We start from the raw sequence: 22,365 nt of genomic DNA on the forward strand, positions 1-22,365 counted from the left end.
ACAGAAGCTTCTGGAAAATGACATTGGCAAAAAGGCCAAAGAGTTGTAAATAAAATTTTCCCTGAACAATATTAAGTAGATTGAATTGACAGAACAGAACATTTTAACTCCCCCTGTCAACTCTACTGGGCCACCATACAACATATATTGTAATACCTTGACCTGAAACTGAAATTAATATTTGCAAGTCCCTCTAATTGATATAATTATAGTAAATATAGTTTAAAATCTAATGGCTATGGCAAACCATGAACCGGACTATAACTCCATAAGTCACAAGCATGAAAACCATGCCTTAATTACATTAAGGTACCACTTCCTATTTTTGGAGGGAACATAAAACATGAAAGTTTCTGCATACACTTGAATATGTCACAGATCTAATTATTTGGTTTATCTTGAGTATATGCAGGTTTTTGTATTATGTTGTGGGATTTATTTAGCCATGCAAGTGCATTCGAATTTTAATATTATAAACATTTTATTATCTGTCATGAGTACATTAAAAATAATGTTACAGCTTATTAGTTTCTTCATTTTCACAATATTACAGTGTTGTTGTCCTTCAACAACACATTTGTTTATCAGAGTTAATTTTAGCTGCTGCATTGTTGGTGACATTTAATTTAAACTTAATTAAAATGTTTTAAACAAGATTCAAAAATTGCATAAAATAAGAGTTGGGAAAACTCCACAATACCAAAATACCAGGTGCCAGTTATGAAAGTAATTTTGAGTTAGAAAAATTTATGCAAAAATATATGCTAGAGTAATTACATATTGGGTTTTATGGTGAGATTGGCAATCCAACTCTGATGTTACTGAATTGGTAAAGGTTTTATAGGGTGATACATTTTATTAAATATGATAATATAATTAGTAATAAGTGATAAGGGATAATCTAGCTTTCAGCAACAAAAGTAACTATGAAAAAATAAATGAAAGTAATAAAATAAACTTATTCCCATTGATGATGAAAGCAAAATATTCTGAAAACATTCAGTCTCATTCCTCACATTCTACAGTTTAAGTAGTGGCCCACTCCTTTTTTTAGGATTCTCCATTTATCAAAGCAAATAATTGGGCCAAATTAGCCTGTTAAACAGAAAGAAAATGAATGCTCATGCAAACAGATATCTATGTTTGGTTTGCAGAACCCTGCCTCCCCCTGACCTGAATCTATGTTATAGTTTGCATGAGCTGTAAAGCATTAAGCTGCTGGTGAGTGACTGTGCACACAGAAACAAACCAAATTGCCCACCCCCTTAAAAGCTGTCCTTGGACAAAACTCTGATAAAGCCAAAAACACTAAAGGCTGTATGAGCGACTTTAACTCTTAAATGGTGAGGTCTGTTTGACCAAAAGAAATGTATTAATTAATTATTGATGACCGCTTTATTCAGTACAGGGTCACAGAACACAAGGCAGGGTACACCACAAAAAGGACACCGGTTCAGGGCAGGGCATGCACACCACAGTCTCACGATCACAGGGTAATTTAGGGTAGACAATCAACATGGAGGAAAATGGAGGACCTGGAGAAAACGCACATGGATATGGGAGAACATGCTACATCCACACACGCAGACACACAAGGCCAGAATTGAACCAGGGTCCCTGTAGCTAAGAGGCAGCAGTGCTACCATGCCTCCCTTCAAATAAACTTTGTGAAGCAAAATAAAGGTAGGTATGGACTGAAAAGCATTTAGAGTGAATACTGGAGATATACACTGACCTAAAGGATTATTAGGAACACCTGTTCAGTTTCTCATTAATGCAATTATCTAACCAACCAATCACATGGCAATTGCTTCAATGCATTTAGGGGTGTGGTCCTGGTCAAGACAATCTCCTGAACTCCAAACTGAATGTCTGAATGGGAAAGAAAGGTGATTTAAGCAATTTTGAGCGTGGCATGGTTGTTGGTGCCAGACGGGCCGGTCTGAGTATTTCACAATCTGCTCAGTTACTGGGATTTTCACGCACAACCGTTTCTAGGGTTTACAAAGAATGGTGTGAAAAGGGAAAAACATCCAGTATGCGGCAGTCCTGTGGGCGAAAATGCCTTGTTGATGCTAGAGGTCAGAGGAGAATGGGCCGACTGATTCAAGCTGATAGAAGAGCAACTTTGACTGAAATAACCACTAGTTACAACCGAGGTATGCAGCAAAGCATTTGTGAAGCCACAACACGTACAACCTTGAGGCGGATGGGCTACAACAGCAGAAGACCCCACCGGGTACCACTCATCTCCACTACAAATAGGAAAAAGAGGCTACAATTTGCACAAGCTCACCAAAATTGGACAGTTGAAGACTGGAAAAATGTTGCCTGGTCTGATGAGTCTCGATTTCTGTTGAGACATTCAGATGGTAGAGTCAGAATTTGGTGTAAACAGAATGAGAACATGGATCCATCATGCCTTGTTACCACTGTGCAGGCTGGTGGTGGTGGTGTAATGGTGTGGGGGATGTTTTCTTGGCACACTTTAGGCCCCTTAGTGCCAATTGGGCATCGTTTAAATGCCACGGCCTACCTGAGCATTGTTTCTGACCATGTCCATCCCTTTATGACCACCATGTACCCATCCTCTGATGGCTACTTCCAGCAGGATAATGCACCATGTCACAAAGGTCGAATCATTTCAAATTGGTTTCTTGAACATGACAATGAGTTCACTGTACTAAACTGGCCCCCCCTGTCACCAGATCTCAACCCAATAGAGCATCTTTGGGATGTGGTGGAACGGGAGCTTCGTGCCCTCGATGTGCATCCCACAAATCTCCAATCAACTGCAAGATGCTATCCTATCAATATGGGCCAACATTTCTAAAGAATGCTTTCAGCACCTTGTTGAATCAATGCCATGTAGAATTAAGGCAGTTCTGAAGGCGAAAGGGGGTCAAACACAGTATTAGTATGGTGTTCCTAATAATCCTTTAGGTGAGTGTAAAGTGATAGAATTAAACATGTTATTTTAGCTTATTTTCTTTTAATTGTTCTTTTGATTTATCACAGCCTGAGATTTTAAACTGAGAAATCATTTGAAATCCCTTTCAAGAGTTGGCTTGCATTTGTGTGGGAGGTGTCCTTCCTCAAGGCTGCTTTCCATCTGATATTTCACACAAATGTTCAGTTACAAGCATCTTGATTGGATGAAAGGCAATTCAATAGAGCTGGCCATCTGTCTAAACTGGATGACCAAGCAAGGAGGAGACTGATCAGAGAGGCTATCAAAAGGCCAATGGCAACTTTGCAAGAACTACAGGCTTTTATGGGCAAGACTGGTCAAAGTGTGCCGGTGACAACAATATCACAAGCACTCCACCAATCTGGCCTGCCGGACACTCAAGAAAGTCCATCTTAAATCCCATTTGAATTATGCAATAAAACACTCAGGAGATTCTGTAGTCATGTGGCAAAAGGTTTTGTGGTCTGACAAAAACTAAAATAGTAGTTTTTGTCCTAAACACTAAGTGTTATGTTAGGCACCAACACAAAACAGTACATCACCCAAAGAACACCATCCCTACTGTGAAGCATAGCAGCAGCATCATGTTATGGGGCACCTGTCAGGATAGAAGGGAAAATGAGGAAAATCTGCTGCCTTTGGGACAGAAATTCACCTTTCAGCATGACAAGGTCCCAAAGCACACAGCCAAACATACAGTGGAGCGGCTAAGGAACAAGGTAAATGTCTTGAGTTGCCCAGTCAGAGCCCAGACTTAAATCCAATTGAACATGTGTGGCATGACTTGAAGATTGCTGTCCATCAATGCTCCCAAAGGAACTTGAACTAAAAAGTTTTCTAAGAATGGTCAATTATTGCCAAATCTATGTGTGCAAAGTTGGTAAAGACATAATTCCAACAGACTCACAGCTGTAATTCCAGCTCGCTTTCACCAAGTATTAACACCAAGTATGGTGGAGACTTATCAGACTTACTAGTTCAGTTTTGTATTTATATATACTTTTTCACAATAAAAGCTTCCCCCCATAACAGTGTAGAGTATGGTGTATAGATAAGAGGGACAAAAATCATAATTTAAATGCATGAAACTTTGAAGTATCGACAACAAAATGTGAAAAGTACAAGGGGTGTAGATTTGTATAGGCACTATAGATTGTTATAGGATAAGCTAGCTATTTGAATTCTGATTAGTGACTAACATACCCAAAAATATACAGATAAATGAAGACTATACAATTATATTTCCCATGTTTTAAAAACTGAATTGTAAAAAGTTAATATAAGTTTGTAATGAACCTTAAGGTATGAAGTCCTCACATACATTGACTATATTGGTTGAAAACAAAATAATGATAGGTAGGTTACACATTGAAACAGAATAGGTCAATTATTATACTTAAATGATATATAGTTAAATACTCCTGCTTAGATCTAAAACTTATCATAAGAACCCTAGAGCTTGAATATTGTTTTTAGAAAACAGATTCTGGCTGAATGCCATAAAATGGCAAAAAAGTTATCAGCTGAAAACAGCTGGTGAAAAGTTTAAACATTCAAAACAGCTTGGAAAAATCCATACAAACATGAGAACCAAAAACAACTGTATGCCAACAGCTATGGTGTTGTGATTGCATTAAGTTTAATTCATCTTGATTTCAACTCACCTGGCTTAATATAATTCAAATCTGTCAATCATACATTAATATTTATCTTCTCTTGGTCAGCTTTTGAATGTATTAATGATACAGATTTACAGTGAAAAGTAAAATTGTTCATGAAAAAATAAATCTCCCAAGATATTGGTGTCAGTCACTTAGTCACTGGAGTTATTAAGTGCCATGTACCCAGATTTAAAAAAATTACTTTTATAATTTATAATTTTATAATTTAATATTACCCAAGATGAAAGTGAAAATGAATTGTGCTTTTAAGAGTTCTGTCTGTAACTGGATTTGACTCTTTGCATTTGTTTTGAACTTTGTATAGTGTTCTTGGATACCTGTGACGGGTTTTATAGAATAAACCAAGTTTAACAGGTACTCTGATAACACTAAAGAACATAGAATATATTGCTTATGTATCCATACTTACCCTTCCCAAAACACCATATTTAATCAACAGGTAAAAAAAAAATGTTAGAGTTTTAGATCCATGCAGTTTTAAAACTATTTACCTCACATAAGAGTGTAAATCAATCATTTTCAATATTATATGCTCTGAAAATAGAATCTGTTTAAGTAAAAGTGCTCTCTCTAGTAATATTGTTCACATAAGCATTAGTTCTTAGTTTTTGTGTAAAAAATAAAAACCTCCCAGGTCCTAAGTTGCACATGGACACCTACTTGTATCAAGTATCAATTATAATTAACAATATAGTCCAAAAATAAAGGTCAGGTTTGATCTCCCTTTTCTCGTGCATCCACTTTAAGTTTCCATAAAAAAATCTGAAAAGGCTACTGATAACGCATAAACTGATTGCTTTACATCAGTTTCAAAACAAAGGTCAAAAATATGGTTAAATTAAATAAAGGCTAATACAAATTAGTGCATTTGCTTAAGAATACAATTTTAAAGATTTGTTTTTACAACTATCATAAAACTTACAAAATATCATCGATACATAATAAATAAACTTGCCAACAGAAGCAAATCAAAGTAAATGATAAAGAACAGCTTAGAAAAGCAGCACAGTATCACTTAAAAAAAAAAAAAAATCTACATTTTATACATCATCTTAGCACAGTGTCTGACAGTTTTTGGTACATTTACGGTGTGCTATTAATTGTAAAATATTAATGGTTTTACATTTAATGTTCAAACATCTTAATGTAGAAAAATATCACAGTATTCAGTTGTGTTCAAGATTGTCCTTATTTAAAGGATGTACACATTTTTTCATGTTTTTTGTGGAAATCTTGTATACCATATACTTAATGACCCCCAATTGAGTTAAAGTTGAAAACACCATTTCGTTAGAATATTGAAATAGAACAACTGATATTTTGGAGGATTCTGGTGGATTATGCAGACCAGATGAAGGAGGCATTAATCTTAAAAAAATAAACCAATTAATGCATTGAAGAAATGTGTTTAGTCCTCTGTAAATATGAAGTGTCACACAAATTGTGAAGGACAAAAGTATGTTAATTGATGCTCAAGATTCAAAATGTATTTTAATACCAATCATGACATGCCAAGACACAGCAGCAGCTTCTTACCTAGTAGGTCCTTTTGTTTTTGGCACTTGCCAACAGCTGTTTACTTCATCGGGCAAATGAGAAAACCATCCAAAAATAAATAAAAGAACAAAAATAACATCCGTTATGACCAATATGAAGTAATGTTAAACTGCAATTTCCAACATAAACAGAAGGTGATTCTAAACCATCATATTTTAAAAAACAAACAAAAAAAAAACATTTATAAATACTGGGGATAAAGTTAGATCTACAGTATGTAAACAGTTGAATGCTGGAGCAATCCCACTCTAAAAAGTATGTTTCTGTTCAAGTAGACAAAATTTTAAGATGACAGTGATACATTATACGGAGAATGGGCTGTGGGATAAAAATAAATAACATTTTATTAAAAATCCATGGAAATTGCAACTTAACCAGTATTTCTTTTTTCAGCAGATTAAGATAAAATATATGCTTTTATATTTGAAAATCACTTCAGCCGGTGTCACTTATGACTAATTGAAAGATGTCATCTTAAATTTGTAAATTACTAGAAGTTCCAATATTTCTGTAGAGTTTAACTCAATTTCATTTTACATAGTACATAACTACTAATGCAACCAGGAAGTAGATGCTCAGCATCTCATAAATTTCATTGTTCTGGCAACCCTTGTGGCCAAAAATGACATTGCATATGAATAAACGCAATTCAATTGAATAAATCTTTTTTCATATATATAATTGAGTAAAAGGCATATCAAACATTATACTAAGAACCACAGATCCCAATACACTATTTTCCCACTGTAATTTCCACAATACAGACCCATACATTTATTTTTCCTTTTAGTTCCAAAACATAATACCTTTTTTGTTAACTGTTCAATATTCAGCTACTAGAACACATTAAGTTCACCAACTTGCTAGAATGTGGAAGGTTAAATTAGTTGATAAAGTTATGAAGGAATAATCCTTATATAATAAGGTAGAAAAATAAAGCATGTGTGATTAAGCCAATTGATGTAAACAAAAACAACACATGAAGGTAAACAACTGTTCTACTTCATTTTAAACCAATGGTGAAGGAAGTGCAGTATATCAATCTATCCCAAATATTTTGTGTTCTCATAATGCCTGTCATGCCTAGCAAATACACTTCTGATTGTTTCTTCTTGCGTGTATGACATTTGCAAAAATATGTTTGAGTTTAAATAATGTCCTCTATGGGCCAGATTTATCTTTAAAGAACCAGAAATTACCTTGCGTTCAAATATATTTTTCACACCTACTGATTTTTGTCAAGTCACAAAGGGGTTAAACAACATGTATAGCATTCCCATTGATAAAACATTGTATGATGCCCAAAAGAACACTGTGATGAAACAACTCTACTGCATTATGGGAACTAGTGCAATCTGGAAAAGCCTGGTCTTTGTGACAAGGCAGGCACACATAGTTAAATACAGAAATACACAACATAAACTCTTGGAGCAATGGCAGATAGTTTAAGGCCATTTTAAATGACTGAAAACATTACAAGTAAAGCTGAAGACCAAAACTGAACTCATCCATCAGTTGAAGAAGTGAAGCAGAGACTGTTTTCCAAATACAAAGGTTACTGTATTAGAGCAGAAAAGTGTTCCATCCGGTTTTGTTTAGTGAGGCCAGAAATATCACCAGACTCTTCAAACTCCATCTTTAGAAGTCTTTAAAAGTTCTGTGAAGCAGTTATGACTGTTTTAGTCGCTTTCGTGGAATGCCAAAGGGGGGACACTGAGCCGAGGCTAGTGCTCTGAAGGCTTCTGCTACTAGGTGAGGATGGGATTGGATCATTGATTTCCAGCCTGCAGTCTCCATTATGTCTGTTGCATGACTAAAAACACAATAGAAATTCAAATTAAAATACACAATACAAATATAATTATCAAAAAGATTATAAAACAGTAAAAAATGAGAAAAAGGGCAAGAAAATCAATTTCTAAACATTACTTTTGGGTTATTCTATATTCAATCAATCTCCAGGATGCTGGATCTCTTTGGATATATGTTGTTGTTTAATCACTGCATTAATCGAACACTGCACCAAGCTTCAACCATTAGCAGGCACAAAATTGTACTTTGGAATACATTGGATGTGGGTTAGGTCAAAGAATGGAAAAAATGTAATCCTAAATGTATCTATGCAATGTCCATCATTGAGGATGGTACAACCATATAAAGTTCGGGTGGGCCGAATCACATTTAACATTAATAACCTGCATCTCATGAAGAGGAGGCCGTTCATTATAATAATTTCCCAAAAAGGCAATCCTTACAATTTCAAATTAATTTAAAAGATCAGACATTAGTAAGACATTAATGATATGTGGCATATTTGAGAGAGACAAGCATCTGATGTTTCTGCCAGGAGTAGCATGTTCATATCCTGCTTAATTCAGCAGTGGCAACATCTGGACCATTTTAATATCAACATCCGGCTAAAGCACTACAATGCTCAAATAAGTAAATGTTACATTTATAGTAGAAGGTTTTGGTTTACCGTTTTGCATTGACACAATTATGGCTTGATTATCGGTAAGATTGCATTCACTTGCCTAGCTACGCAAACATAGAAAGAGCGCCAAGTTCCCAAGTCTAAAAACAATGTATACATGGAGAAAAATAAGAGTAAACCAATACTTTAGGAAAGCAATTCCCAATAAACATAAGAGGTTGCAACACACACACACACACAATTCTAAAACTACTATTCCTGAAGATAAGCTAGGGACAATTGCATTTTGTCAATTGATGGAAGGTCCTTCAAAGTGGCTGTTATCCCTTAGGTGTGTTTTCTTAAAAGTTAAATATTTGACTTTCACATTTTTAACTTAAATTCAAAATGTTTGATACTTTGTTGACATTTAAATGTTTAAAAACAAATCAATGATGTATTAAACAATTAACTTCCAACCCAACCCCACATTCCAAGCCCATAGTATGAGCTCTGTAGAAGCACTATCCCTCCATCTCACAAGATTCAGGTAATTAATTAGGAGAAAAAATAAATAAACAGTATTGACTTTAACGGAGAATCAGGATAGAAGAACCTACACCTTACACAAGTGAAACTGTGTCCAACTGAAAATACAATATACCACTCTAACCTCAGGTTCCCCAATTGCAGCAGTGTTGCACTGACACAACTTACTCAGTGTTAAGAGTTAAAATCTCCCTTCAATGCACATGGGTTATTAAGTACTATAAAAATGATATTTTGGGGAAGGCAGACACAGGTGAAGGTGCATCATATATGGTTTAAAATAAAAATAAAGTCTGATGGGGTCTGACATTTATTTTCACAATTAAAAGTGAATGGAAACTGGATGCTCACATGAACAGCACTGCAAGCATCCCACATCACTACTTTAATCTAACCCTCTTGTCACTATTTAATTGAAAGAGAAAGAACATCTCAATATTTACAAAATATAACGTACACGATAAATTGAAAAACCTGGTAATCTCTAAGCCACATTACAGTAATATTAATAAGCTTTGATGTGGATGAAGTATTTTTAATACCTTTTCCACTTAATCACTGTACTCGTAATACTGTTACTTTCTGTTGCAAAAATACGGATAAGCAATTTTGCCCCCCCTGTACATTAAAAGCCAAATGGGGAGACTGATCATGCGGTTATTTAGCAAAAATAACACATTCAGCTTGTCAGATTTCAGGCGAAATAAATGCATCCTTGTATACCAAGTCATTCTGCTTGGTTTATACTAGTACAAATAATTGTTTTGGGACGATCATTGGAGGACCAGTGGCAGCAGCTATTGTATTACTTAAAAGGAGGAAGAAATTACATAAAAGACAGGAGGAATTTTGAAAACCTTTTCTCTACCGGAGAGAAGTGCTTTGTGCACTATAAATTACCGCAAATAAAGAAATAAAAAATGAAACTGTTTATTATGGTAGTTTTTGCCTTCAAACATATAATTTTGCCTATAACATTGATACAGACACATTCTACCCTACTGGACTACCAGGCTGGATGATTTGTTTGTCCCCAAGACAGAGACTGCAATGCATCTCGTCTCGACAGATAAGAGTTTGTTATTAATCATGTGTGGCACATACCTGCTATTCCAGTTTTTTCCATCTTTGCAGCCCAGTTGTCTGAGGACACTGCACCTATTGTGAATAAGACAGAAGATTAAAGTGGTCATCAGGGAAAGTGGCACATATTTATCGAAATAGATTTGAAGTGATACTTGCCTGTTGATGAAGTCTATTGCTTGTGCTTTCAGCTGTTCAGCACTGTGCAAATCGGCTAGAATGAGTATATCCGCAACGTTTTCTACTGAGAGGTTGCTACACAAAGCTTCTTCACACATGACCTTTAGACGTTCCAGAGCGTACTGAGGAAACAGACAGTTTATTACTTTTCGGTGAAAAACCGCCTTTATTAAGTATTAAGTGGTGAAGAATCAAGACAGCTTCCAAAATTAAGGAACACTTCACAATTCCAAGATCAAAGAATTGCCAAGTGTCAGATACATTAATCCTCTTCCTGGCAGCTTAGAAGTAACTAAAACAAACAAACCTTTTTTAATCCATAGATGTGTTCTTCTGCACAAAGATAGCTACCATGGTATGCTATAGTAAATGTCATAATGCAATAGACTCTTTTAGTTGAACATGAACACCTTGTAAAAAATATATATGTATACACACACAACTATTTGATATTAATATTTGCCATACAAGGGCCTGAAAATGAAATGGGAAAACTAAATTAGAATCTGGTTTGGATTCACAGGCATATAACAAAGCTCTTTGATTAGGGTGTTATGAAATATTGGACTTTATTATTAGGCTCAACCTTTGAACAGCAGTAATATAGTATGACCACAATTACACCTAGTTATTCGGAAGTATTATAATTAGCCTGTTTCTGAATTGCTGATTACTTTATTATTCTCCAGATCAGTTTAATTTGTGTAGCTTGACTGATATCTTCAGATTTCTGATTAAGTTTTAAATGATTGTTTTTCCCATGAATTTCACAGCACCTTAATTAAAGGGCATCAAAGTTGCAGATATTGAATACGGAGAGGTTTCTAAGCATTAAGAGTTCAAACAGTTGCTAATTAACACTTCAGTCAGATTCTTTTTGAATATATACTTACTTTGTCTGCTGCTGCTAACAAATTGTCAGCCATTTTCTCAAGATTTGGTGCTTTTCCTGTGTAAATGAATCTCATCATCTCCTTAAACACATCAGGGTCAACATCATTTATATCTACTCGGTTCTGCAGATAAAAATAAAAACATGCATTGTTATGTGACCTCAGAGTAATTATTAGTCTAAAAAAATAAAATAAAAATGCCAATCTGTAAAATGTGTATAATGTCATACTTAAAGACACTAGTCAGTTGCTGCAGAAACTAAGCCCTATCAATGTTTAAATGATGTGTGCCACAGTTCTTTCTGGATGTGGTATTCTTCCATCAGTTTGTACACCAATGTCCCATTGGAACTCATGTGATTGTTACAGTTTATGCCATCATTGTTCCTGTTCTCATTGCTTCAACAACAACCAATAGATTCACTGGAGTGTGACATTTGTGGGGTTTTCCATCTGCTTCAGCCTACAGAGATGAATTTTAATTCTAAAATTCCCATCCCATTTCTTTTTAGTAACAATTTAAAAAATAAAAAATGAAAAGAAAGGACTTTAATCTTCCACTGAGAAATCCATAAAAGGAATTTCTCCTACCAGTAAATTAAAGTTAATATACACAGATATTCCAGAGGTTGAGTAAGAACTGGAATGTTTTTACTTCTGAATATTCCCACCCCCGAATATTGTTGAGAGATAAGCTAACATGCACTGGTCAGTTCAAGTGCCTGAAAGAAAAGACTTACCTTTTTACTTTCTTCCATTTCATGTTCAAACATGGCATTAAAAACAGGTGATCGTGCTGTCGAACAGAATGGACAAATCTTTATTTGATACATGAAAATATTTGAATTGCAGAAAAAACATACATGCTTGCGTGCATACATATATACATACATACATACATATGAGATCTCACCTGCTAATATGGATTTGTGAGCTTTGAACTCCTGTCCTCCTACATAGAGGCTGCAGTCTGTAAAACGCGAACACTCCCAAAGATTTCCTAAGTCATCTGACAGCCGACATTCTGGTACCTTCAACATGTTCATATTGGACTGGCCAGAAATATTCACTGAATCTTGGACAACGCTTACCTAGAGAAGATCAATGTAAAATATTTAAATGCAGCCCCACTGTAGCTTCTTGAAAACACTTAGTACATGTACCAAAACAAAAATGTAATACTATACAATAATTGTTGGTATACAGTCATAACATTATCCAATACATGCAATCATGCCAACTAAGGAAAAATTAAAAGCATGCATTGACTGGAGAGAAAAAAATAAAATAAAATTATATATATATATATATATATATAGACAAATGGTAACAATATGCAACTGATTAGATATCTTGCATGAAACAAAGCTAATGTTGGGCAAAGGTGAGGGGAACACAATAGCTTGGTTCATGAGCAACAGCAAATAAACTTCTCAACGGGGGGGTAGTATTAAACTTTTAATAGTTTAAAATAATTGGAACTGTGGTTTATGCGCTGTAAATAAATTAATGAAATAGAATTACTTTATAATTGAAAACATTGTTTCACAGGGTATAGCTTGTGCTCGGTTAATAAAAACAATCTTTCTTCTGCCTGAAGCATTAAAAAGACTTTCCATTTGTCAAAGCCAGGTGTTATTAAAGGATACAAATAACTAAACAAGAAATGGAGGACTAACCTGCAAGTTCTATCATAAGACACTGCCAAGTATAGTCCATATTCATTAATGTCTTCCTAGAGAAGTCTTTAATTAATAGGGAAAGATATTCCATCTTCAATTTACAACTAATCTGCTTTAAGAAATTGCCAATTTCCCTTATAAACCTAATAAACCCAGCAAATACTCGCTACAATCTATTTTTTTCATTTCAATAATTGTATTCATAGCAAACTCATTGGACAGCTTATTTAACTTGTCTTCCCTAAGTGAAAATAAGATGCACTACTTCCACACCACATGCTCTCAAGGGACACATTTCAATTATTTTTGCGACTCCAAATAATGACATATAATTAAGTTGTAATCTTGCCAAGAGAATTTCACACATTTTCCAGTAAATACTTTGATCAAAGCAAAATTAGGAACAGTTAAACATCCATCTTTCTCCCCAGTCACTAATCAGTCTGCTTTGGCAGAAAGTACCCAGCAGCAGGAACCCAGTAGCACGTGTTTCATACATATGGCAGTGTGGTCAAGACCCTCTTCCCTCGCTTTATTTAAAATTCATAGACCTGCAGTATTGCCTTCCACTAGGGCAATTAGAGAGAACTGGCAAAGTTAATATGATTTACTTCCTCCTATTTCCTCTTACATTAAGTTGACAGTATCGATAAAAATAAATATCACTATAAATTCTGTCATTCTTCTCGAAAACCATTACTACTTTATTTCATCTGGACTGAGTCGAATGTTCAGCCTCCCTTTAAGGCTAGAAACATGGAGAAAATATACATATGCTTCCTCCCCCCACCTTTACATTAGTGTTCAAAAAGACGTTGTTAAAGTATAAAGTATGAACATAGTTCAGTTAAAAACATGTAAGGCAGATAATCAAAACCAAAGGTTGAAACACCATTTTGGCAGCTTCCCATAATCTTAATGTCATGTACCTTTATAGTATTACAATTCTGTACATGTATTGCACAAATCTATTTTATCAATTTTATTTTTTAATTTTTCATACATATTTTGTACATCTAATTTGTATATTGACTGTACATAATTGTATGTTGTCCTGCATAAGGGCATAATAATATGAAGAATTACCTCACAGAATAATGTAAGCTTGTCATCTGGTAAGAGCCCGTTTGCTTCATCAAGGAGAAAATCTCTCCGAATAAATTTTTTGAACCCCCAGTCCTTCCCTTGGACGAATCTATACGCTCTTTGGCTTTCTAAACAGAAAAAAAGTGAAAAAGGAAATCAGTTAGCTTTAATAAACATCCCATTGTAAACTGAAACTGTAAAGTAGGCTTCGGAAAGCAGAACATCAATTGCTATGTGACAAATAATTATGAGACATCAATTCACAATGGGCAACAGTCCGATATTTGTAGTTGTAAAATGTTTCTGTACATGACTTTATGAGTTGGCTGACAAATTATGTTTAACTCATTTTTGGTTGCTAAGTGCCTTGAGATCTCTTGGCATGATAAGAAGCTATATCATTTGAAGTTCTTGCTGTTAACAAGTTGCTAGCGGGCAGCATCAGTGCCTTCTGTGTAAACAAAATTAAGGGTAACATTTTAGAGCTTACCCATAGCTTTAGTTTCTTCTCTCTTTGCATTCAACAAAGAGAACTTGAACTTTGCTCTTACTTCACTTTTTGGACAACTAACTAGTAGTAAATATAACGACAAATAGTCTTTGCTTTCATCATCCAGTCCCTTTGGGTTTACTCTTAGGCACCTATAAAACAAAAAACAAAAAACAAACAAAAAAACAAAACAAAATTGTATTCATGAAATGTTCAAAGAAAGAAAACCTTAGTCAAGAGAAGTGGTCAATGGAAGAAAACAGTTCAAAAATCAATGGAACAGCAAATGACCAAGTGATATGAATCTAATTATACTGTTACAAATCGTGGTTAAGGTCATGAATCGAACGGAATTAACAGAAGAACAGAAGTAAAATCCTGGTCTTTGGGACTGCGGTCTATTCACATCACACGATGGAGCCACAGGAAGTGGGTTTACTTGGACTCACACTGAGCTAAATAAATGTTGGGCCATGATTTCACAATAAGGTTGACTATTAATATACCAAAACCAAGCTACATCCATCCATCCATTTTCAAAGCCGGAGCCGATCCGGTAAGGCATAGGGCACAAGGCACAAGGCAGGAATACACCCAGGATGGGACACCAGTCCATTGCTGGGCAACACACACACACAGGGCAATTTAGAGAGACCAATCAACCTAACTGGCATGTCTTTGGATGGTGGGAGGAAACCGGAGTGCCTGGAGACAACCCACACAGACACGGTGAGAACATGCAAACTTCACATAAGACAGGCCCACCCCGAGCCAGGACTCGAACCCGGGATCCTGGAGCTGGAGCTAACCACAGCGCCATGGTGGCACCCAAGACCTAGCTTAGATGCCCAAATTTATTTGGTATGAAATCTATAGTATAAGATTCTCTAGGAGTGACTTTGAAAAAAAGGTTTTCTAAAGAAGTTACATATTTTAATGAAAAGTTTAATAAAATACAAATCCAGTTCCAATTCCAGATACATAATTGCCACTGACCCAAACTCTGTCCTAGATTCATATATAAAAAAAAAAAATCCAAGTAAAACCACTTCCTGGGGCTAACTCAAACTGATTCTGTGTCATTAATGTGTTGCAAACATCAGGCCTGAATTGCTGTAATTCCCTCCAACTAGCAAGTGCTATGTATAATACCAAAATGGACGTTTCCTAAAAAGTAAGGTGTTTATTTAATTATAGACTATTTTTGTCTAAATCAGATCATCAACGATGTTTGAGGGTAGATATATTTGTATTATCTCATAATAAAATAAAAGCGATCAGTAGAGATTTTGATGGATTCTCACCATTTCATTTTATCATTAGGCCCAGAAGAAAAAGTTGAACTCTTTAGAACCTCTCCCATCTCTTCCCGACAAAAACTAAAGTTGTTTATGGTCCACATGTAGGAAAATTTCACTACTTTAACCTAGAAAACAGTAAAAAATATTGTTTTCATGTAAAGTATTGTTTAGGTAATGAAAGAAAAGATTAAACAGTTGCGTGTACCATAATTTGAAGAAGGAGAAAACCTGTACAACAACTATTCAGTTTTTCAAAGTTAAAAGTAACCAAAAGGAAGAAAAAAAAAAAAAAAAAAATCAATAAAGGCATTTAAACTGTAGGAGAAATAGATCTGAAAATAACTGGTTAAATATAAGAACATAAAGTTTGCAAACGAGATGAGGCCATTCGACCCGTCATGCTCGTTTGGTGTCCATTAATAACTGAGTGATCCAAAGATACAATCCAGTCTTTTTTTAAATGTTCGCAAATGTTCAGATTCAAAATTTTCACCTTCAATATCCAGAGGATATTCTCAAATATCAAATATTCTGAGAGGACAATTACCTTATGAGCAGTTATCAAAGCCATAGGAGGACACTCAAAACACTTATTGCTGGGAAAATACATTTGAACATGGTGTGTTTAGAAAAACTACATATGTAATGATGTGGACATCCTAAAAGCTGGTGAGCATTGAGGAGAAACTAAATAAAAGACAGTAATAAAACAATAAATAATAATAATAATAATAATAATTAAATAAAATAAATTATCCATGAGACAGGATCTCCAATTCCCTGTGTTACCTGTGTGTAACACCAGCTTTCAGCCACCGGTCCACTGGACATCTCTCCAGGGGGAGGAGGGGTGGGGACCCTTGACATCGCCAGCTTGTCCACCTGGCAGGCTATGCTGATGATGCTTTAAATTTCAGCAATTCTTCCTCTAGAGAAAGCATGCATGTTAAAACAATCTGCAATATAGCAATAAGCAGTATATACATTGCTTCAAATTAGGAAACATTCAGTTATTTGAAGCCTTTTTAAAATTAGAGTTTTATAAAAAAACTTCTAGGAAAAAGTTATTGAAAAAACACTCTCAGTGAGGCATGACATGATGAATGATAACATTTTGCTCATTATTCCAAACTACTCGCATTAACAAATTCCTCATTAACTGTGCCTCAACAAGTCCTCTGCAGGTCTCTACATGTCCCACAGATTACACAGCGCTATAGGTGTTACAAGGCAGCATGAGAGCACAGGTTACATGTTCTAAGCCAAATTAATTTTCCACATTAAGGCTGATTTATTTTGCAGACCATTATTTTTAATAATGACTGGCTGTTGCTGTATATACACTTGTACACTAAGCAATGTCTTAATTTAATTGTTGATTTTGATTTTTAAATGCTTAAACAAACTATTTAAAAATAGAAACAACCAAATATATTTGCTTCTTTTAAACAATAGGCAACCTACATAACTGCAAACAGCTCTGCTTTATGAATAAGGTCTGCATTTATATATCCCAGATGTCTGTTCAAGAATGGAAATAAGCTTTACACACAGTAATTAAATCAAAAACAAAAAGCATTGTCTTATACTTTAACTTAATGATTTATCAAAATCGTCTCTCAAAATCAAATTATGCTCCTTTATTTTGCCATATTTCAAACCATAAATCATGCCATATTGGTGTGTATACAACACTATGTAACTAAGTACAAAGATGTAAAAACTATCATTCAATTCTCAATTATTATTTTTTTAATAGTATAATAAATAAACAATAATAAACAATAAATATATATTTTCTCCAAATAATTTTCATTGGTCTAGTGTTTTAGTCTAGTCTAGTTTTGGTCTAGTCTTGTAGGTCAAACCATTAACAATTTGATGCAATGGAAAAGAGAGACTTCCAAGATGTGACTGCAAGCCCCAAGGAAACATTACTAAATCCAATGTATTTGTTTGGGAATAATATATAATTTCAGATTCTTTCCTAAGAAAGAATAAGAATCGGACTCGGGTATACATTCTCATTTATTTGCCCTTAAAATAATGTAAATACAAAACTGAAATATTTACTCTTCGTTTGATAGTACCATACTCTGAACTGCAAGTATTGGCATTTGTAAACCATTCAATCATTTGCAAAAGTCATATTTTACGGTTTAAAAGCCATGATGGGACTTTCCAAATCAAGCCTTTACCAATTACCATGCATTTACAGTCTTTGATCTGTTCAACCTTAGATTGTTGCGTGTAGTGAACTCTCTATACTTACCGAATCTTTGGGTGAAGGCAGAAAAATCATGCTATTACTGCTGTGATGACCACGCCATCAACAAAAGTAGGTGATGTAGCTTACAGGGTTGTAAGTGAGGGTGGAAGGTGTATTTTCATTAAGTAATCACCAGATCCTTGAGAACCTTCACTGTACGATCCATCCTAAAAAAATATAAAAGTGCAATCTAAGTGAACAGGAAGGAGGAATACAAATAAACCAGAAATATTTAAAACAAGTGAGGTTGCCAAAAGGATTATACATCTAAAATAACTTAAAGGCAATTCCACATGTGTTGTAAGAGACACAGAGACTGGTTCTCCTCTTGTTTGCAACAAGTCAAATCGCAGTCCCATCTCCAAACACTTTCACTTCGAAGACTGTCAACACCTACATTTAAACATTAGGCAAGTGGTAGGAATTAATTATCTTGTTAATTTCAATTAAGCAACTTGGGGTGTTATTTTTGGGAGAGTTAAAGGATGCAACAAAATCAGCAAGTTGTTAGGTTTTGCAGTTAACATTTGCCATGGTTTTCCAATATCTGGGTAATTTATTGCCTTTTCTGTTTCTCTAGAGCATGCCTGTTAGGAGACTTTCTTTTTCTGAACAAGTAGATTATTGAAGTTATTTCTGTACACATGGACAGAGTTTCAACAGATAGGTATTGCTGCCATTACTGCTGCCGTACCATCATCTGAAATTCACATTGTACAAAATAACGTTTTAGAACTAATGTCCAAACGAACCAGTATCAAATTCGAGTGAATTGTTTATTAGTCCTATCAATCAATCAAAAGCCAAACTCTCCCAAAAAGAAAAAGTTTAGGCCTACCACCAATATGTAAACGATTAACATGAACAAATTAACTAATGGAGATCCATTGAAGTCATAGCCTAATTGGATAAACAGTCATCAAGACACAGTTTACAATATAGGCCTATGCCCAAAGGAATAGTAGGTCTATATATTCAAATTACAAAAATAAATGCATATCCAGAGGAGTGAAAAAAAACAAAAAACTTAAATATAGATGTAATCGTCAGAACTATAATTAGTTATTAAGTTATGAACTGTAAGCTACCTATAATAATACATTCAGTAGCCTTGGGCAAGCTTTTTCAGATAAACAGCTGACCCTCATTAAGTGATGCTGATCATGAGACTACAACAAATAAAATGTTTTAAATACAGAGTGATAGTCTGAAACACACCCTTAGAGATAAGACTGGAACATTCTGTAGCTTGTGAAATAATATGCATTTCAATTTCAATGGCTGAAAAGAGGTTTAGAAGACAAACTTTAACTACTGCTTTACCTGAAATACATTCCCTTCAGACTTTGGTCAGCTTTCTAACCCTCGTGCTCCATTGTGACTGAATGTTTTGGACTGCTTCACAACACTTTTCTTTTTAAAGCATCTGATTGTTTCCCTCTAATGAACTAATCATTAAACTTCCTCATGCCCTGCACCTGCACCAGAGAGATGAAGACAACAAACATAGCTTCTATTTTTTTTTTCCACGCTGAAATGCAAATATCAAGTTTTATGTTGGTGATATAATTGACAAAGCTCTCAATGATAATGTGAAAAACATGTCAATAATCAACCTTATGTGCCACTACAGAGGGGATGGCTCTGATCTAGCCTTGGGCCAACTCTGGAGCCAACTTAGAGCCATCCTAAGAACAGTATATACAAAGGTATAATAAAGCTGTAATTTATCATAAATTAAAACCACCAAGATCTATCCAGTAATACTCCCAATTATGGACAGCCAGAACAGAAGGCTAACATTAATAACTGAAATATGCACAATCTCTTTGAAAATGGCCCTACATCAAAATTATACATAATTGAGAAATACAAAAATCAAAAGATCTAAGGGGCACTTACATTAATGAATTCATTATTAAATGTCAAAGAGGGGAGGAAATATCTTGATAGAACACTGAAAACCAAAATCACCGCAATTCAATAAATAGGCTATATACAGCAAAGGTCCAAAACTCATGTCATCTAGAGCACAGGGTCTTCTGCTTTCATTTGTACCTTAGTATTAAATACTTCTTTAATTAATTATCTGACATTGAACAATGTGAAGTAGTTTTTTTAAGCTTTTATGCTTATGAACATTTACAGAGGTCTACAGACCTATCTGTCATTGAAAACACATCAGCAGTAAACATAATAATTACTGTCTCCTATGCAGCGGATTTTTGTTTCACTGTCAAGATGACGTTCAGAATTAAACAAATACAGCAATATGATAAAATTGATGTCATCTACAGTTTTAAAATTATTATTTAAATATATACTTGGTTTCAGTAGTTTCAATCTATTTGTTACAAATTACAATAATAACAACACAAACTGCTAATACAAGAGGTTAAAAGGTAGCAAAGAAGCCTGGGATAATGTAATTAGAGGCTGAACTGTTTCCTAAGAGAACAAAACTGAGACAGTGACAGGGAACATATTACCTGTTATTAAGTCTGTGTTACAGTGGAAACAAAAGTAGTGTAACTCTTAGGCAAAACGTAGTAGTGTAGTAAGGTAATTGCATAACATAGTGAATTAAAGCAGGTTGGATTTTAAATAGTTATGCAAATCAATCAACAAACCTAAACATATTTTTATCTAAATAACTCAAATAGTAAATATGTATTCTTGGTTAGTAAATCAACTGCCCTATCAGCTGGCCAGATGACTTAATATTAGCTGCTGCAGTTCAAAATGTTCACTTTGCCAACCTGATAAAAACAATGGGATAAGCCATCAATAAAAATGCACCTAAGTATTTGAAAAAACACACCTACCATAACCTACTTCTACAAGTTCTCATCTATTAAAACAATTGCATTTGACTTGCATTTGCATGATTGATGTTCAGTCTGTTAGTAAGACTTGGATGGGACAGCATTGTTTTGCTCAACCATGTTTGATTATTGCATTGAACAACACATGTATATTGAATCTATAACTTACAAACAGAAGAGCTGAAGAAGATATATTTCCATTTATTTTAGATGATGATCATACTTGAACTATAATGCTTTACAATTTGCTACGTGCTGGTAATGGATGCATTAGCGCACACACACACACACACACACACACCTACACATAAAATGCGTTTGCCAAACAGGGAATCGTAATTCCAGATTACATTATTTCATTAAATAGCCAACATAACAGCATTGGATGACGTTTCTGAGCTTGCACAAATACTAGGCATGCACATGATCTGACCCATCTATTCCTCTGGGGGACACCAGCCCAGCAACGACAGGAAAGTGATGCTGCTCGCTCCAGAAACTAGGTAAACAGTTTCCAAAAGTTTCAGTTGTTGCATGTTGCTGTCATGAGAACTTACCACAAAGTAACAACACAATCATAACCAAGTCCCCCCCAGCCGCCCCCCACACACAGCTCAAAACAACTGCAACCAAAAAGCGAACATGATCCACACGCATGGATGTTACTTAATCACAGTAAATGCTTTGGGTTGCTGTAACTGAAGCAAACCCAATCCCCGGTGTGACCCCTTACTTACAGAACCTGTTGTTGTTGCCTCAAGTCCCACAACTGGAGATTATGGGATGGGAAGCGGTGGGGAGAGGAAGAGGAGGAGGAAGAGGAAGGGGGGGATCACTTTGCTTGGCCTAAATTACTCTTCCCGGCCCAAAACAAAACACCAGTCCGAAACAAAGGCCCCATTAGCGATTTCAGTCTTAGGTGACCAAAAAGTAGATGGATCCTGCTGTAACCAGGCTAACTGCACTATTTGAAAGCCTCTGAAGTGGCCCGGGTCCGACAATATCGCTTCTCTTTGTGTACAAGCCTCACAACACTAGGGAAAAAGAAAAAAAGAAAAGAAAAATAAAATAATTTACGAACCTTTCCTTCACTCTTCCACCTGGGATAGACCCCACACATTGGCTCTTTGCCGCTCCCCCTGGCCTTGTGTGTTATTTTAATACTTTTAAATGGAACTTTTAATCCTTTTCAAGGGAATTATTGGTGTATTTTTTTTTCTCTCTCAAAACAGCTTTGTACCCATAGCGGCGGCGGCAGCTCTGGTTCGCTTTCCCAGCGATACGCGCATGCGCGTTGCGCAGAGCTCTGACTGAAACTTCCTGCTTTCAGCGCCGGCTGCATGTGTGTTGCTGCCTATCACTGCAGCAGCCTCTCTGCTCATAA

At 35.3% G+C, this 22,365-nt stretch overlaps 1 protein-coding gene across 2 annotated transcripts; it reads right to left on the reverse strand.

Annotated features, from left to right (window-relative positions):
- Positions 1–6,125: 6,125 nt before the first annotated feature.
- Positions 6,126–22,273, reverse strand: spopla (speckle type BTB/POZ protein like a). 2 transcript variants are annotated; one of them, XM_066687746.1, is made up of 12 exons: positions 22,063–22,273; positions 18,160–18,323; positions 16,677–16,815; positions 15,891–16,012; positions 14,587–14,738; positions 14,097–14,224; positions 12,242–12,419; positions 12,069–12,124; positions 11,329–11,451; positions 10,415–10,557; positions 10,277–10,330; positions 6,126–8,023 (listed from the first exon to the last, which is right to left on the reverse strand). In XM_066687746.1, the coding sequence occupies exons 3-12, from the start codon at positions 16,752–16,754 to the stop codon at positions 7,879–7,881; spliced, it is 1,179 nt and encodes a 392-aa protein (XP_066543843.1). In that variant the 5' UTR covers positions 16,755–16,815; positions 18,160–18,323; positions 22,063–22,273; the 3' UTR covers positions 6,126–7,878. The 2 variants fall into 2 exon arrangements, with proteins under 2 accessions (XP_066543843.1, XP_066543844.1); XM_066687747.1 differs by lacking the exon at positions 22,063–22,273 and adding an exon at positions 21,719–22,022.
- Positions 22,274–22,365: the final 92 nt, after the last annotated feature.

Source organism: Amia ocellicauda, chromosome 16, assembly GCF_036373705.1.
Source record: "Amia ocellicauda isolate fAmiCal2 chromosome 16, fAmiCal2.hap1, whole genome shotgun sequence".
Classification (NCBI taxonomy): domain Eukaryota; kingdom Metazoa; phylum Chordata; class Actinopteri; order Amiiformes; family Amiidae; genus Amia; species Amia ocellicauda.

Coding starts and splice junctions, on each gene's coding strand:
- spopla (XM_066687746.1), bottom strand. CDS start 16,754: ATGTCAAGGGTCCCCACCCCTCCTCCCCCTGGAGAGATGTCCAGTGGA. Junction 14,225..14,586: donor AGAAGAAACTAAAGCTATGG/GTAAGCTCTAAA, acceptor TTTTCTGTTTAG/AAAGCCAAAGAGCGTATAGA. Junction 12,420..14,096: donor AGCTTACATTATTCTGTGAG/GTAATTCTTCAT, acceptor GATCTTCTCTAG/GTAAGCGTTGTCCAAGATTC.